General features: G+C 39.3%; 3 protein-coding genes across 6 annotated transcripts in view; all 3 read right to left on the reverse strand.

The window, feature by feature from the left end:
- Positions 1–1,306: 1,306 nt before the first annotated feature.
- Positions 1,307–10,563, reverse strand: LOC109057651 (calcium-binding mitochondrial carrier protein SCaMC-3-like). Of its 2 annotated transcripts, none has more exons than XM_019074882.2 (10): positions 9,051–10,563; positions 6,395–6,518; positions 5,917–6,004; positions 5,713–5,824; positions 5,464–5,622; positions 4,246–4,398; positions 4,059–4,172; positions 3,201–3,368; positions 2,978–3,128; positions 1,307–1,952 (listed from the first exon to the last, which is right to left on the reverse strand). In XM_019074882.2, exons 1-10 carry the CDS (start codon positions 9,240–9,242, stop codon positions 1,771–1,773), a joined length of 1,443 nt encoding a protein of 480 aa, XP_018930427.1. In that variant the 5' UTR covers positions 9,243–10,563; the 3' UTR covers positions 1,307–1,770. The 2 variants fall into 2 exon arrangements, with proteins under 2 accessions (XP_018930427.1, XP_018930426.1); XM_019074881.2 differs by having other exon boundaries at positions 6,395–6,521; positions 9,051–10,561.
- Positions 10,564–12,933: 2,370 nt separating this feature from the next.
- On the reverse strand, positions 12,934–13,781 carry LOC109057654 (UPF0390 protein zgc136864). The gene is made up of 3 exons (XM_019074884.2): positions 13,625–13,781; positions 13,397–13,452; positions 12,934–13,318 (listed from the first exon to the last, which is right to left on the reverse strand). The coding sequence occupies exons 1-3, from the start codon at positions 13,710–13,712 to the stop codon at positions 13,160–13,162; spliced, it is 303 nt and encodes a 100-aa protein (XP_018930429.1). The 5' UTR covers positions 13,713–13,781; the 3' UTR covers positions 12,934–13,159.
- Positions 13,782–14,028: 247 nt separating this feature from the next.
- Positions 14,029–17,393, reverse strand: part of LOC109057655 (vacuolar protein sorting-associated protein 54-like) — a 17,605-nt gene continuing 14,240 nt past the window's right edge. For all 3 annotated transcript variants that reach the window (XM_042763868.1, XM_042763860.1, XM_042763853.1), the window contains 5 exons: positions 16,987–17,108; positions 16,829–16,909; positions 16,648–16,755; positions 16,466–16,560; positions 14,029–15,581 (listed from right to left, as the gene is read on the reverse strand). In XM_042763868.1, coding sequence (XP_042619802.1) covers positions 15,476–15,581; positions 16,466–16,560; positions 16,648–16,755; positions 16,829–16,909; positions 16,987–17,108 — 512 coding nt within the window. In that variant the 3' untranslated portion in view covers positions 14,029–15,475. The remainder of the gene's footprint in view (positions 15,582–16,465; positions 16,561–16,647; positions 16,756–16,828; positions 16,910–16,986; positions 17,109–17,393) is intronic.

Consider the following 17,393-nt stretch of genomic DNA (forward strand, 5'->3'; position numbering starts at 1 on the left):
TCGACTGTTTGCTTGTTAGTGTTAGTATCTAGCTAAAAATCAGATACAGAACACTTAAAAAATGCTGTGGCAACTTCTGCCTTGCATTTTCTGGTACTTTTCTTTACCTGAAACAGTTGAAGAAAACCTTCACAAACTTTACACTGGTTTGGGGGCAACATTAGCTGAAAAAAAAAAAAAACACGTGCATGGACGCATGCTGGAAAATCACTAGAAAAATATGCAATTTGCCATACTAATCTGAAAGTCTTATTCATGAAACACTATTCAGGTTGCATAATATGCAAATTGGGACGCAGTGCAGGATTTTAGGATCATTTAAAGAATTAGTTCACCCAAAAATGAAAACGTGCTGAAAATTTACTCAATCTCAGGCCGTCCAAGATGTAGATGAGTTTGTTTCTTCATCAGATTTGAGAAATGTAGCATTGCATCACTTGCTCACCAATGGGTCCTCTGCAGTGAATGGGTGCCGTCAGAATGAGAGTCCAAACAGCTGATAAAAACATCACAATAATACACAAGTAATCCACACCACTCTAGTCCATCAGTTAATGTCTGGTGAAGTGAAAAGCTGTGTGTAACAAACAAATCCATCTAAAGACATTTTAACTTTAACCTGTCACTTCTGGTCAAAATATCAGTCCATAATCCATAATTCACTTCCTCCAGTGAATAAGTGATCTCCTGTTGTCTCCCACATCAAAATTCGCCCACATATTTGTTTAGAGCTGTTTTTGACTGTTTTGTCTTGTAAACGGTGCTTGATCTGTGCATATTTCTCTCCTGATTCAGACCAGTCCACTGTTCACTGGAGGAAGCGTTATTATGGACTTGTATTTTAGCTGTGGTTTAGCAACAGTTTAAAGGTAAAATAATAATAATAATAATAATGGATTTGTTTTTTTTACACACAGCTTTTCACTTCACAAGACGTTAACTGATGGACTGGAGTGGTGTGGATTACTTGTGGATTATTGTGGTGTTTTTATCAGCTGTTTAGACTCTCATTCTGACGGCACCCATTCACTGCAGAGTATACATTGGTGAGCAAGTGATGCAATGCTACATTTCTCAAAATCTGATGAAGAAACAAACTCATCTACATCTTGGATGGCCTGAGGGTGAGTACATTCTGAAGAATGATTCTTTTTGGGCGAACTATTCCTTTAAACTCGAGTAAACTAATCTTTTCGTTTGGTCGGGATTTTGATTTTGGAGCACACCACAGTAGAGGAGGCGTATTACTGGACCACAGCTGATAAAACATACAAGTTTCTCAAAACAGAGGCACTTTCAAATGTACTGTAAGTTCAAAGGGAGGACGTTAGTTTATTGGCCATTCCAATTTGGAGTTCAGTAGTGTGCACTGGGTTAAACACACACGCGCGCGCACAAACACACAGGGTACAGTACAGCACATGCTCACACAGTCTCACACACACAAGCGTTCATTTTACCACATCCAGAGGGCCGTACCCTGTATACCTGAATATCAGGGTCCTGTTGACCAACAACACACATGAAGAGCGCATCATGAACCTCAGTAATTCAGGAAAGAGTCAGAACAGCACCTCTTAGAATCTGCATAATTCAGTGTTTGGATTCAGTTCATCGTTCTTCCTCACATCCACTGTTTTTGGTGAACATCACTCCAGTGATCGAATATATTGTAGGCTTAAATAATCAAGTCTTAGACCTTTCTTGTCCGGATATGATTGTTTTGTTTTTTTTCTACACACGCATGACCTGTCTTTCTTTCCCTCGGTCTCAGGTTCCCACTCCCAGTACTTTCCTCATGTGCTCGTAGACGACGTAGGAGATGCTGACCGCCGGGATGACCTTGAGGAAGTTGGGCGCGATCCCTCGATAGAGTCCCACCACACCCTCCTGGGCCACGATACTCCTGAAGAGGGTCAACATGGACAACTGAGGAGCTCCCTTCACTGACGCTGAGGAACCAGAAGAGGAAAAAGAATCTTAACTTCTTCTGATAACAATACATGTTCAGAATCAATGATATTTTAGTGTCAATAGTATATTGTTATGGTTTCATTTGCATTTTGAATCTGTTATTATTTTAATTGTGGTTAATTTTACTTTACATTTTTATTAGTTATTGCTTTTGTAAATATGTCTGTATAGTTAATAATTTTATTTCAGGTTTAGTTTTTCTTTATTTTGTACTTCTAGTTAAACTAAATGAAAATGAGAAATGTTGCCTTAGTAACTCCATTGTAAAAACAGATTTTTCAAAGCCATAAATAGAGCTAAGCTTTTTGGAGCATGTTTTACAAGAAGACAATATTTTATTAATTTTTCACATATTTTCTACTTCAAAATGTTATCCTTAATTCAGGGTTACTTGCCATTTCTTTCTAACTGTTTGTGAAATTTTCTGAATGAAAATGGTTTCTTCACCAATTTTTTAATTGTAGCTGAAATAACTTTTCAATTAATGTTTACTTTAATTCAAGTAACAATCTATTTTGATCATTTTAGTTTTAGTTAATACTAATAACGCTGGTCAGAATTCACGTTTTTATGTGAATTTTGGAATATCACTTTGAAAACACTGGATGGAAATGTTTAAATGTGCAAAAAATCTTAAAAAGTGCATAATTGTGTATTTAATAAGAAGAAATGCACATAAACTATGATAGAAATCCATTTACTGAATAAATTCCTCATTGCGTAACAAAAAAAATCTAATTGGTCTCACATAATTGCATTCCCAAACATCAGGCATCACATAGCAGTGTTTTTTATTGCTTTTTGCCTGTGCACTTTGAGCCCCAGCTCAAACTTCATTTTTTATTAGTGATACTTTTCCCCAGGTTCCTATGAACTGACAATTTGGTTGTCTTGAACATGAAGGATGGAAATGATGCTTTATTCACAATTTTTTTTCACACAAGTTAACATTTGTAGCTTGGGATGGAAGCACAGCCCTGGTCTCATTCTGCGTGTGTCTCACCCTGCGCCTGCATGCGTGTTCGGATGAGGGCGAGCGGGTAGGATGCCAGCTGTCCGCAGGTGCTGGACACCGTGCCGCAGCCCACCAGCACCAGGACGCCCGGATGGGGCGATCCCTCTGTGTGCCGCTGCAGCCAGGCGTTCTTCAGCGTCTGAGAGAGGAAGACCATGTGAGAAAGAGTCTTTATGAAGGAATCATTCTCAACACAAACACACACACACACCTCGTAGACGGCGAGGTCTATGCCCGCATACGGGATGATGCCCAGCATGTTGGGTAGGTATCCTTTATAAAATGCCAGAATGCCCTCCTTCTGCAGGATCTGCTTAGCGCAGTCCGCCACACTCGAATACTGTCCTGTTTTACGAAGAGTAAGCCGAGTCTTCAGCACCTGCAGAACGAGAGAAGCGGACAGGAATGCAGCAAGAAAATCAACGTAGAGTCATGAAAACAATCACCGTTACCACAAAAATATGAACCAACACTGATAATAATCAGAAATGTTTCTTGAGCAGCAAATCAGCATATCAGAATGATATCATGTGACACTGAAGACTGGAGTAATGATGCTGAAAATACAGCTTTGATCACAGAAATAAATTACATTTGAATATATATTCAAACAGAAAAGAGTTATTTTAATTTGTAAAAATATTTCACAATTTTACTGTATTTTTGATCAAATAAAGCAAGCCTTGGTAAGCAGAAGAGACTTCTTAAAAAACATTAAAAGATTACAGACCCCAATTAGATCTTTTGAACTAGTTAATATATTATATAAACAATTCTAAATCTGTTTTAATTAATAGTGATTATTTATTGAAGATATGTATATTTTTATAACATTGATAATGCGAACATTTAAAAAAAGGCTTTATTTTACTTAAGTCTATTTCAAAGACTTCACTCTCCATTAACCACAGCCTTTGGTAATGTGAGTGGATGTGTGTGTGTGTGTGTGTGTGTGTGTGTGTGTGTGCATGTGTGTGTGTGTGATGACAGCCAGGCCTCGACATACATACAGTGACCTTGACATTCAGTGTGTGCAGGAACAGCTGTCGTGTGTTGAATGTGTATTAACCTCCATTGGGTATATGACAGTTTGAGCCGTCGCTCCAGCCAGTGATCCAGCGACGAATCTCTCCTGAACTTTCAGAGTTCCTCCCTCATTTCTGCCTCTCATCAAGCACTTAATCTGCAGACACACAGACGCAGGCTGAGTTTTGAGTCGCCTTCTACACGGCCGAGTGTTAAAGACAGAGCCGTACCTGTTCATAGGCCAGGAATTTGATGGCTGTTTCTGGAGCGATCTTCAGCACATTGATGCCGTTCCCCCTCCACAGCGCAGTCAGGCCGCCCTCCTTCACCATCGCACGCAGACCGCGCCACATGTTCCCCTTATCAGAGCTCTGGCCGTGCACCTGAACATCAGCACATGATTCACATGATGTTTAATGGAATGCTTCAGTTTAACTAGATGAGAATATAACCAAACACACAGACATAATAACAACAACAACAACAAAAGTTCAGTTGCAGTGTCTCATATGACCTCCAGAGGTCAGTGTGGTGCTGAAAATATAGAGTGCTACAGGGTCCTGGAAGTAAAAATTCCATTCATTTTCTCCATAAATAGTAAATTTTTAATAGTAAATTATAAATCTTTAAAGAAAGACCTACTGTGAGCCCCAAGGCTATTAATTGATGGTTTATGCTTTTGTTGAAGTTTCAGCTTATTTTTTAAATAATCATTATTTCAACGTATTTTTTATAATAATCATGTTCAACAGTGGTGAAAAACTACATTACCCATAATTCAGCACAGACTGTACACCAATCAGAGAAAGAACGCTGCGCTCTAACTAAAATTTTAATTTGATATTAATCAGCATCTTTATATCAATAGTTTTATATTTCTCCTGTCATTCACAATGTTTTACAGGAATGTAGTTTTTTTTAATTCATTAATGCTTTTAAATATAAAGTACCTTTTATCTTTTTGCGTCAAATCAAATTTACTACTTAATTAGTCAAATAAATCTAAAACCATTAAATGTTTTGTTATGTTACTTGAAATAAAATAATAAAAAATGAACTGAAAAAATTAAAACTTATTTTATTTCAGCCAGTTGCCAAAGCAGCATGTCTCATTTTATTTTAAAAACAAAAAAAAAAAAAAAAAAAAAAAAATAGGAATAACATTTAAATAATAAAAAAAGGTTATATATTATAAAACATATTATTATGGATATTTGTAGTTAGTTAGATGCCTTTCATCTTATAGTACCTAACAGTGCAATAATTCATATCATCCTTGTTCACACAAGCCACAGCTTTTTCTAGATTGCATTGAGAGCTACTATGAAAGTACCAAACCTCAACAGGAACCTCTAAAGGGGAAACTGGCATTAAATGTGCATCAAAGATCAGATGCTTTCGTTGTCTGAAGACCAAAAGTGACTGCTTTCAGACCAGTGCTGTCTCACCTGCAGAAAGACCTTGAGTCTGTCGAGCGGCGCGGTTCCTGTCCTGGACACCGATCCCGCCACGGCTCCTGCCATCAGCTGCCGCCACACAAACCCTGACTGCTTCTCCTTCTCCGAGAACTCGTCCGGAACCGTCAGAAGCTCTCCGATGTCCAACATCTACACAAACACACAACAACAGAATCACAGGAAGAAAGAGGCTCATTCTATATTCATACAAAACTCATCGCTTCAGCTTTTGCTTCGTACCACCGAGTGTTTCCAGTACTGAGCGATTTCCTCCATGTTGTGCAGAGGGTTAAACAGGAAGTGATCTCGCCACTCGAACCAGTCGATGGTCATGGAATGGTCCGTGTCCATACTGTAGTAACACATTTCACAAGTACTGCATGTCACAACTGAGTCACACCTGAAAAGCACTTTGCACATATGCTAACACACACACACACACACCTTTGCAGTATTTTGGCAGCCTGTTCCAACGTGACATCCACACCGAGACTGTGTAACGACTGCTGGATCTCCCCGACGTCCAACTGACCTACAAAACATACAAACAATGCGCTATTACACTGAAGGATAAGGATAAACTAACATTATTGTGAGATAGTAGAATGAATGGAATAGATGCTAATGCGAGGGTATACATGCGAATAAAAGTGCTAACAGCAATATAACAGCTGCTTAAACTAAAATAATGTTGTAAGAGTGTGTTATATTAATAATTATTTTATCTCTAACCTAAAGTTAAAGTAAAATGAGAACATAAAAATGATGTTTTTATTTAAAAATCATTGTAGTTAACCTGAAGTAAAATTATAATGAAAACTGAAAGTATAAAATATTCTAAAAATATATTAATACATACTGTAATAGAATATACAGTACAATATACTAAAATAACACTGATTCTGATGAAGTTGAAACTAACCGTCATTGTTGCGGTCCAAGCTGCGAAACATGAGTTTCAGGCGTTTCTCGTGTGAACGCAGGTACTCTGTGAACTCCTCAAAATCCAGCTGACCATCGAGATCAACGTCTCCAGCTCGTACTATCTGCTGAATATAGGGCATTTACAGAGAGACAGAGGAGGGTGGGAGAGAAATGGAGGGAAAGAGGGGTGCCGGGAATCATTAGGAAAGGTGGGATGGGGTGCAAATGAAGGAGAAAAGCACATTAAAACCATGCAAAGCCACCGGCCCAAAGCCCCAACATCACACATGAGCAGTCAGACACTAATCACTGAATCAAACACAGGTTCATTTCATCCGAATTAGATGCATTGACAAAATGAATGTTAATTAACAAAGCAAAGCAGCAGAGAAAGCCAAGTGCACAAAACAGTAGCTTTACAATGTGTTTAATTCATTTATAAACACTTAATGACTTTATAAGTGTTTAAATCCACATAATCGATAGATAAACCGCTAAGTGATTGATGTTTAAATCTCTCTGATGTGACTCTATCCAGAATGTCTGTGCAAATAAACATGCATCTGGGTATGAACACCGTGTCCAGATCTACAAGATTAATCACCGCATGCTTTTTTTTTTTTCAGGGTGTCGCCCCACGACACTGAGTTTTTCAGATTCCCAGTGCAGCGTGTCTGAACGTGTTTGTACTGAGCTGTGCAAACGTTAAGGATTAGAGGCATTTCGCTGCAGCTCTCAGGGTTTTACAATCTGATAAATTGTACATTCTGGTGTTTTATGGTGAGGACTCACAGTGACTAAAATAATAAATATTATCAGAATAAACAGTTCAATTCAGAACTTTTTATTTTTATATTTTATTAATCGCTTCACACAAGCTACTGTCACTTTAAATCCACACAAAGTGCTGCACTGAGAAGCTCATTCATCATTCCCACAATCCTTGGTATGCTATAGGACAAATCACGCTGTAGCTATGCCAGTAATTTCACCCATTTAGCTACAGCCTGTCCTCCTCTGCAGATGTGTGTGTTGTTGAGTTTATTTATGTGAGCCAGGAGTCACGTGACATTTACTCTCACATGGCTCGACTCCAAGACGCTGAGCTTTTGCATGTGCTTCTGTGAGTCTGTGTGAAGTTCTTTCTTGCCAATATCATTCATCATAATGCATAATGCAAAAACACATGCACACAAGATTTCAAACCTCAAAAAACACAGCGTACTACAAAACCATCAAGTTTAAAAAATCAATATGACACAAGATTGTCCCAGGCAAGCAGATCAATAGTCTAGTCACATGCTAAACTATAAACTAAAGTATGAATTCAGTATATTACAGCAGTGTTGAGGGTAATGCATTACAAGTAACCTAATCAGAATACTTTTTCAAGTAACTAATAAAGTAGTGCATTACTTAAATTTACAAGAAAATATCTTACTTTTTTTAAATAAGTAATAAGTAATAATCTTTGAAGAAACCCTTCTTTCGGATGGGAGCTGGAGACGCGGTGATGTTGATTTAGTGCCAGCGGGTGCTGATGCCCTTCCTCTGTTCCTGCCATTGACCTTGAGATTATTAACTATTAAGCTCATTAACTGGTTCATTAGTGCTGCAACACAGTCCTCTAATCTGCCCTGTTCCTGACCCCAACATGGAGGCCTTGGAAACTTGAATCCTGCTGTGCAGTCGTACTTTTATCATATGAAGCATTATGAGTTTGAGTGTGTAAGCTAGTAAGCAGCTACATAATGTGTTATACTCTCACTAATGGCTCCAGCACATCTGTCTAATCTGAGCTGAATATCAGGCGCCATCCCAACCAGCAACAAGTGACTTTTTGTGGCTGGCTTGCCTGCTTTCTATTTCTGGAGCACGGTGCGCGCAGTCTATGCACAGTGAAATCTCGGCGGTCTGACATTCTGTTTACAAATATTAAATATTGTGGTTTCTACAAGGTGCATCCTATTTTTTGTGCACTTCTTCACTATTCCTTGCCATTTTTGTAGTGTTATAGTGCGAGCAGTGCACTACAAGCGGCTACACATTAAGTGCAATTAAAATCTACATCAATTGTTTCATTTAAGATGACACTAATGTATACACTATGTATTTAGCGTAGAAACAAGTGTGCGAGGTGCTTCTAGTAATTTTAGCTGCACAAAAACACTTTTTTATGATGTTTGATGTTTCAAACAGGTATTTGCTATCACATTAGTTTAATTTATTACCATAATTATAAACACACTGGTTTGTAGCGCAACTGTGCTACTTTTTGTAGTTGGCTAATGAACCGGAAGTCTCGCACAATCACAGGAAATAGCTTAATTCGGCGTTGAACAGTCCACTATGTACAGTTCATGATTTGCGACGCAACTTGCGCTGGGTAACCACGCCCACTGCGAAATCTCATTGGTCCGAATCGAGCTCTGTCTCATTAAATATTAAGCATCAGATACAATCTGATTGGCTGCGACTGTATCGCGTACTGCAGCGTTTTCACTTTCAACTGTTCGGATGATCACGTGACTTGGAGGTGAAGGTTATTATCTCCACATCTGACATTAAATCATATGCCTGTGAATTCATGGACAGTTATCCTGCACTATAAATAGCCATCCGTTATGACTGCGTGTATTGGGTTTCTTCCGTACCTCCTCCACGGAGCTCCACGACAGCCCCCGGGCGGCGAGTCCGATCCGCAGCTCGTTCACATCGATCAGTCCGTTCTTGTTCAGGTCCAGCTGATCGAAGAGCTCGGCCCAGAGCCGCTCGCGCTCGGGATCGACCCCGCTGTCCTGGCACCGCGCCCGCGTCCAGCCCGAGCCGCATCCGCGCTGCCACATGATAATAATCCGCGCACGGTCACCCGCGGAGACACATCGGCGCGATGAAAGCCCGCACGGGCGGAAGACGCGTTCTGCGTGCGTCCAAAAAAGGAGCTGTTATCGAAAAAAAAAACCCTCGCGTCGCGTAGCTACCCGAGAGCTCGCGTCTCGCAGATGGTGTCAAACAGCTGTTTCACACGAGAACCAGGAAGCTTTCGCAAACATGCATTCTGTGCTTCCACGATCCCCGCGCGCGCGCTAGCGGTTTCTCATCCTCGAGCATTGCGACATTTCAAGACGCCACGCGTCAAAACATGATGAACGCGTGCGGAACGCGGGGCGAGGACTGCAGTGACTTACTGCTGCTGCAACTCACCGATACAACAGCGGCTTCAGATTACACCCCCAGGAGGGGCTTCACTGATACGAGCCCGGTCCTGAAGAATGAACAGAGAAAGCGTGTTCAGTCAGGGTTCATTCATTAAATACAGCAACTTCTGACATACAGTACAGTTTACCCGAGTTAAACATCTTCTGTCATCCAGAACAGAACATGATCTTTTCTTCACAGGGGTGATTAGATTCAGTCACTTCCTGAGGGTTCATGAGGTTTAAGAGGAGAAAGTGGGTTTGCAGGGCAGCAGCATATTCAGAGTATTTTTCAGTATATCTAATCAGACTCAGTATCAGTGTGAGCAGGAGGATATATGGTGTATATAGAAGTGTTGGCTTTCACATCTATGACAAATCCAAAGCTGGTTTTGCTTGGTTCTGTCTGGGTGTTTATCATTGGTCTTTAGTGGGTTCAGACTGGTCTGGATCACTGCTCGCCAGTTTTTGATCCGCTGGAGGTAGACCATCCTGGTCATTTTGGTTAGACCAAGTAGACTTTCAAAAAACAGCTGCAGTGTTGCAAAAACCAGTTTGGCCACCTCAGAGGACTCGCCCAAAAATTCTGAAACCCTCGGGTCGTTCTGAATGCATTCGACTTTCTTTTCTCCATGCAACACAATATCAGGTGTCTGAATGAATGTCCATGCTGTATTATTCCATATAATGTAAATGAACAGGGACATAATTCCTCAGCATGATGCACATCCATTTCCAACTGGTTCTGAAACAGAAAATCATGCTACAGTTTCCTGCAGTGATGTTCAGTTTAAATGCATTCACTATCACTACGATCATCAATAATAGCTCCACAAATGACAGTGTCTGGAAACGAGCTATTGTGTGAACTGATGAACTGAACAGGCTGAGATCAGCACACAGATAACCTACTGCACACCTGTCACCTTCACTGCTCCTGGTGATACACACAGATACACACTTTCTGATGAAAACCGCTGTCAGCTGCTGTCCACACCAACTGTACAAACGTCAGTGCAGCCCATAATCAGCACTGTTGGGCTCTAGACTGGAGTGATTAGAGCTTGTGATGTGGACAGTCATTGTGTCGTGTTCTCACCCAGCAGCTGTCCGTGGTGTTTCATGATCTCAGGATCAGATCAATGTCATTGTATAACAGCAGGACAAAGAGTCAAGCGGAGCTGGAGACATTTGATCGCTTCTGTGAGGTTCATTCAGACGTGTGAAGTGTAAGGGGCTGTCTGCCATCCCCTCCTCACGCCTGGAGAATGAGTATCAGCGCTTTTGGGAAGACAGATACTGGAGATGTAAACTGTGTTGATGTTTCAGGGCGAAGGGCATGAGTGTCAGACTGTCCCACTTGATCTGAAGCGTTTGTGGCACAATGTTGATTACCACAACAAATTATTCACGCTGTCCATCATTTTCTTTAAAAATGCAATAAATAAATAAAAATTCTGAGTTCAGGCCCATTTACAGAAAGATAATTAGATTCACGCACCATAAAGTCAAGGGGATTCTTACTGGTTGTCAATGTTTTTAACGTTCATCTGCTGAAAAAAAGCCAAACAAACGTTTTGAAAGTGATTAGAATGACATCGTTATAGTTCTGGTGTTGACTTTACTATTCTCAGAGAACGATCATTCAGACTTTATGGTGTGAATCTTTACCTTGAGACATTTACCTTCAAACATTAAAGGGTACACACACACACACACATTCTGCCGATCTCATGTTAAACTTGAGTACTTATAGTTTAGTACTGCATCCTTCATATCATATCATACCGAAGAGTCTTTAGTTTTATCATATTTATAAAAGAAAGATAGGCGAGCACTTATGATTTGATGCAGTTTTAGTTTTACAGCCTGCAGTTCCGACCGGATCTTTCATCGCTGGGACCGCTCCATCATTCAGTATCAAACAATCTGTAAATCCAGCGTCGAATTGGGCCTCGTTTATAAAACGTTCATCACCGAAATGACAGAAAAAAAACCACACACTTCTTTGTGTGCTGGGAGAAGTGCCCATATAAGGAATTCTGTCCTTTATGACGTCATACAGGGCCATACTCAAAAAAAAAAAAAATTCTAAAACTTTGAGTGTATTTGGCACAGAGATACTCCCTCGTTTTTTGAAACTTTGGCCGTGTTTATCATGAGAACCCAACTCACTTTAACAGTGTAAATAACTCAGAATGCATGAAATAGCATTAGACCTCCCCTTTAAAATATTTTTGTTCAATAACTGAGCCACAAAATGTGAACAATGTGTTTACATTATTTTGGTGTAAAAAAAAAAAAAAAAAAAAAAAAAAAAAATCACGCACCAACCTTTTTGTAGTTCTATTCAGTTTTAAAGCAACTCCATAAACCCTAAAGCGACCGTTAAGCCTAACGAGAACTTTACAGTTCAAATAATACACAAGTAAACTGTTAATTAATGTATGGTTTTATAAAAATGTTATTTTTGAAATGTTAAAATGCAACAAAAATCTTAAAGGGCCTAAAATAGGCTTCTTTTTCATTTTCAAAAGTGGGATTTCTTATTTCTTTCTCCTGATTTTAATGTTAAATATGACCCAGACATGTTCTTGACAGTTTTCACTCTCATATACGAGCTCATGTGATGTGTTTCTCAGGTGAATCTGGACGCTGAGACCCGTGAGGCATTGACGGGGCTGATGGAGGATCTCAGCGGACACCTTCGATGAGGCTCAGCAGCGGATCTTCTCTCTGATGGCTGAAGATTCATTCACACGTTTCCTGCAGCCTCTTAAAGTCCTGTGAAGCACACCCAGTGTGTCCAGACTAGACTAGATCCATTAGTTAACCTGCTATCTGTAGAGATGCATGAGCCTCAGTCAGGTAGGACACAGACTCGATAGAAATTTTGAAACATCTGTAATTCCTCACTGTGCCTTTATATCTTTAAACTGGACGATTTAATAAAGTTACGTGGGTCAAAATGGGAGTGTTTTGCTGTCAATCAGTCACACACTAAGAGCCAATCAGAGATCTGGAAGCTCAAGGTCGCCAGACAATCAAGGCTGAACAAAGAAAATAAAGCAGGCGGAGAATCACAGCGTTCAGCCAATCACAGAACGAGCAGCACGTCCTTGACGACGGGAAACCCTTCAGGGATTTTACCCTCGCAGTCTAATAAAGAGAGAGTGGCTGCTTAACAGTGGAGAAAGTTGCTCTGGTTTACAAGATAAACAAAAGCTGGGAAAAGGGCTATAAAACCAGAATATGAGCATGAAATTAAAATATGAGCGGTGCTTGCTCATGACAAAAATCACTGTCACCAGGCAAAATTTGTTCAAATGAAGATATTATGAAAGCTCAATCATTTCTTATTTATTATATAAAAATAAGCACAATCTAAATATCATGGCCTGTTGCACACATGTAAGATCTGTCATATGTAATCTCCACACCGTGCTTTCTTTCTCCAAGAAAAAAGCTCATGAGGAATAAACTTCACTGTGAGTCCAGAGAGGGGTAAACATCAGGTTTATCTGACGCCCTCTGGCGGCTGAGCAGCACACTACATGATTCTGTCATCAGTTGGGTTTGGAGGATCCAGCAGCTGGGTTCGAGGGGCCAGGGGTCCCGCCTTTCCCCGCTGGAGTTTTCAGCACACTCAGTTTCTTATGAAGGGACGTGCTGGCTCTCTGTGTGACTTCCTGCTCAATCCTGTTCCTGATGGCCACCTCCAAACCCTGCGCCACAGATACCAACACAAATCAAACCACTATCACTTGACACTGAATGGTTTTACATGAGGACTGAACGTTTACCTTCTTCAGCTTCTGCTGCTGGACCACCTGAGCTTTTTTGGGTGCGATGATTCTTCCTGGAATAAAGAGGATTAGAAGAAACACATTTTACACCGATTAAACTGAAGTACGCATGCGCGTCTGTACAGCCGCAAACGCGTTCACTCGACACGCTGCTAAGAACAAGTCTATAATTAGCGCAGTTTTACGGTCAGAGTACTCTTCTCTTCAAGAACACAATGTTTTTACCTCCTTTCTTGAGTCCTTTCGGTTTGTGTTGTTGCTTTTTAGCTCCTCCGGGTCGCTGCGCTTTGAATTTCTGTTTACCTTGAGGCATTTCTACGGTCTGATCGCTACCGGAAACAGAAAGACGTAAGACGGGAAATAGAATAAAAGTCTCTAAAACGCTTAGGATAAAATCTAAAATAAAAGTCTCTTCTGAATACCAAACAGAGTGTGCGTGCGTGTGACGTAAATTATAAGTAAAATACTATTTAATTAATATGAATAAATAATGCACATATAAATTTGCATAATTATTTGATATAAAAATTGCAAACTAATTTTAAGTTGAGACTAACATGATTTATGAACAAAAGGTTATTTCGGACTAGTTAGGCAGCTAGATTTGGAGAAACAGCCTACAAGTAATATCAATGTTCACTGTGGCTTTATTAATAATAAAAAGTGCCACATTTTAAAAAGTCAAGCATGCCACAAGAGTCTTCATCAGTATATTTCTTTGCCAAAACGAGGGCCCTCAAAACTCTCACGCATACACACACACACACTAGCCCACAAGTGTACAGTTTGAGTTAGAAGTTTCTGCCACCAAATAAAAGGTTAGGCACTTCTGAAGCGGACAGAATGAGTGTTAAATAGTGTGACAGATGGATTGTGCTAAACAGAAACCCACCGTCAATGATAAGAGCTCACAGCAAAACAATACGTGATTTAAAAACACACTTTCCATTCTCAACAACCAATCACAGGCCTCGATTTATTCAAATCAGCACTGGAGAAGAGACAGGGTGACAGTAACACTGTGGATGCTGGAGAAGTCAAGTTAATGCTCTAGTTTGCATGGACAAGAAGTTATAATGATGACTCTTCATGAAGAACTCTTTCATTTTCAGACTTGGCTGCACCTCGGCAAGAACACAGAAGGATTCTCGTCTTCATTTCTACTCTGACTTTAAACTTCATTTTAAATTCCTTTTCATCATTTAGTACAATAGGGTTCTGGAAGTCAGTGTAACCGATGTCTTCAATAGTTCTGATTAAAGCTGATTGACGTCAAAGGCTTTATCTGATTTTGTTGAAGTACGAAAGATCTTCTTCATGTAGACCATATAAAGCAGACTTCATTTAAACAGTCAGATTCTCCCGATAAACACGGACGGCAATACTTGACCTTTAACCCTTTAAAGTTTTAATAGTTCAACTCAGCGACCCTGAACGTGAAAACCAAGAGCAGCATTAAAATCATATATATATACTGGTGGAAAATCAGAGAACAAGTCAGCAAAATGTGTTTAAAACCCTTCTTAGCTGTGGTTCTCCAACCGGCCGCTATCACCGGAAAGCTTTATGTGAAAAAAACAAAACATGATTGATCAATCAACAACAAACTGATTAAAATAAATAACCATTCCTTGATTCCTCTGACTGTGATTAAATAATTCAGCAATAATAATAATAATAATAATCAGACAGAACTGCACACAAATGGAAAGATGCACTGTAGTGGCGGTACTGAAGGAGGCACTGAGGACGCGTCTCCGCTTTACGACAACAAAAAACATATCCCCCACAAATCCAAACACTCAAGCTTGTCCTGATTTGGTCTCCACAAGAAATCTGTCGGTACCTCCGGGGCACGTCCTGTTAGTACAGAAGTCTCTACATCACAGGAGAGGCTCCGGGTCTGTCACTGGGGAAGGAGGAGGCGGCGGTGTCACGAGGTACTAAAACACACAAGACCTCGAGTCCTGAGTCTCTTCATCCACTGACCTCACGTCCTCCTCAGATACAGGAGCTGGTCACCGTGATGGTCGGCGTGACGGAGAGGCCTGATTGGCCCGGACGAGCTGCCCGTCATCACCTTTTCTGCTCCCAGATCTCCGGCATGTTTAAGTCCAGATGCTCCAGAGAGCGCAGAGCCTGCACGTTCTCCGAGTAAAACGCCACGTCCACCATCACCAGCCTGCAGAGAGAGAAACCACGAGCAACTGTCAGAAAGAACACGTCACACACCAGAATTTACAGAAAAACATTTCTATATAATAATAGACTGGTAGAAAATGATACTCATTTTTAATATATATTAATGATATGTAAAATCAATATTAAAGAAATAATAATAATTATAATGTATATACATACATAAAGTAGATAAAATAAATGAAAACTACTAAAATAATAATCAAAAAAATTTAATAAAAATATTACAGAAAATATAATATATATTATAAATATTTAAAATCATATATGCATATACATTATTATTTAGATTTTACATTTAATGTAATTAATACTATATATATATATATATATATATATATATATATATATCTATATATATATATATATATATATATATAAACATTTTTAAGTAGATAAAATAAAAGTAAAAAAATATATAAATAATATAATATATTATAACTAATATCAAATTAAACATATATCTAAAATTTGTATATATTAACATGTATTAAATATTAAAACTATATATATATTGTAGCACAAAATAAAAAAATAAATATTATTATTATTAATACATAAATTACTTGTATATAATTAATATATTTATATATATATAAATCTATCTATCTATCTATAAATACTACTCCTTTATTATATATGTAAATTTAGTATATATACACAAGTATAAATATAAATTTAAAATAGTAAAAATATTTATATGAACTTATAAACTATTTTTTTTTTAAATACACACAAAAAAATGTATATAGTATATAGAATTTTCTATCAAATTAAGCTTTTTTTTTTTTAAAAGCATTTTTTTTTTTTAATTCTCATAGTCACTGGTGTTTCTCATTGCTGTAATACAGAAAAACGAACGCTCACCCATACTGAGGTCCACCATCATTGCCGACTCCCAGTCGCGCTAACTGTCTCTTCAGATGCAGCTTAAAGCTGGCGCTTATCCTGAGGAACAGCATCTACACACAACCACACACACAATAAAATCCATGAGATTATAGCCTCGGCTCACGCTGACGGCTCCAGCATCTCATGCGGCGTCTCACCTGCGTCTGCTCCTCCGGTAACAGCTCATGAATGGCCTCGTGCATTTTGGCCATCTGTTTACACACGTTACGCAAACACGCAGACGGCATCGGCGCCTTCACCTCATACTGCAGAGAACACACACGGTTCAGCAGTGATAACCCACAGAGACACCGCAGAGATCCCAGAGATCAAACCTACCTTAGACAGAGCCTTCTCAAACATACTGTCCATGATGGCCACAAGTTTGGCAGAGATCTCTGCGATGTGATCGTTATAGTCCTGAAGAGAGAGTAAACACAGTGTTAACAGTGTAAAACAGCCGTCACTGTGTGGTGTGTGGATGTGAAGAGGTTTACCTTGGTGATGTGGTCGAAGTGTCTCAGTATGCTGTACTGTCTGGGCTGCAGTCTGGTCTCAAAGTGCGCTCTGATCACAGGGATGTAGTGAACCACCAGCTGAAGACAGCGGGACGCCAGAGCTGAGGACACACACACACACACACACACACACACAATGACTCTGACAATGTGCTGTTTCAGAAAACACTTCAGAGAATGTCAAGATATCAAGAGGTTTTTAAAATCAAATTAAAGAGACTTTAAGACATTTTTAAGAGCTGCACAAACACAATTAAGCACAAGCATAAACAATAAACAAAAACTTAAAAATAAATGATGCATCGCAGATTTTTGAGACTGTCACACATTCAACTGTAAAAAAGAATAACTCCAAGTTTAAAATATTAAAGACATGCTATATTCAA

The sequence above is a fragment of the Cyprinus carpio genome, chromosome A1 (genome assembly GCF_018340385.1).
Source record: "Cyprinus carpio isolate SPL01 chromosome A1, ASM1834038v1, whole genome shotgun sequence".
NCBI lineage: Eukaryota > Metazoa > Chordata > Actinopteri > Cypriniformes > Cyprinidae > Cyprinus > Cyprinus carpio.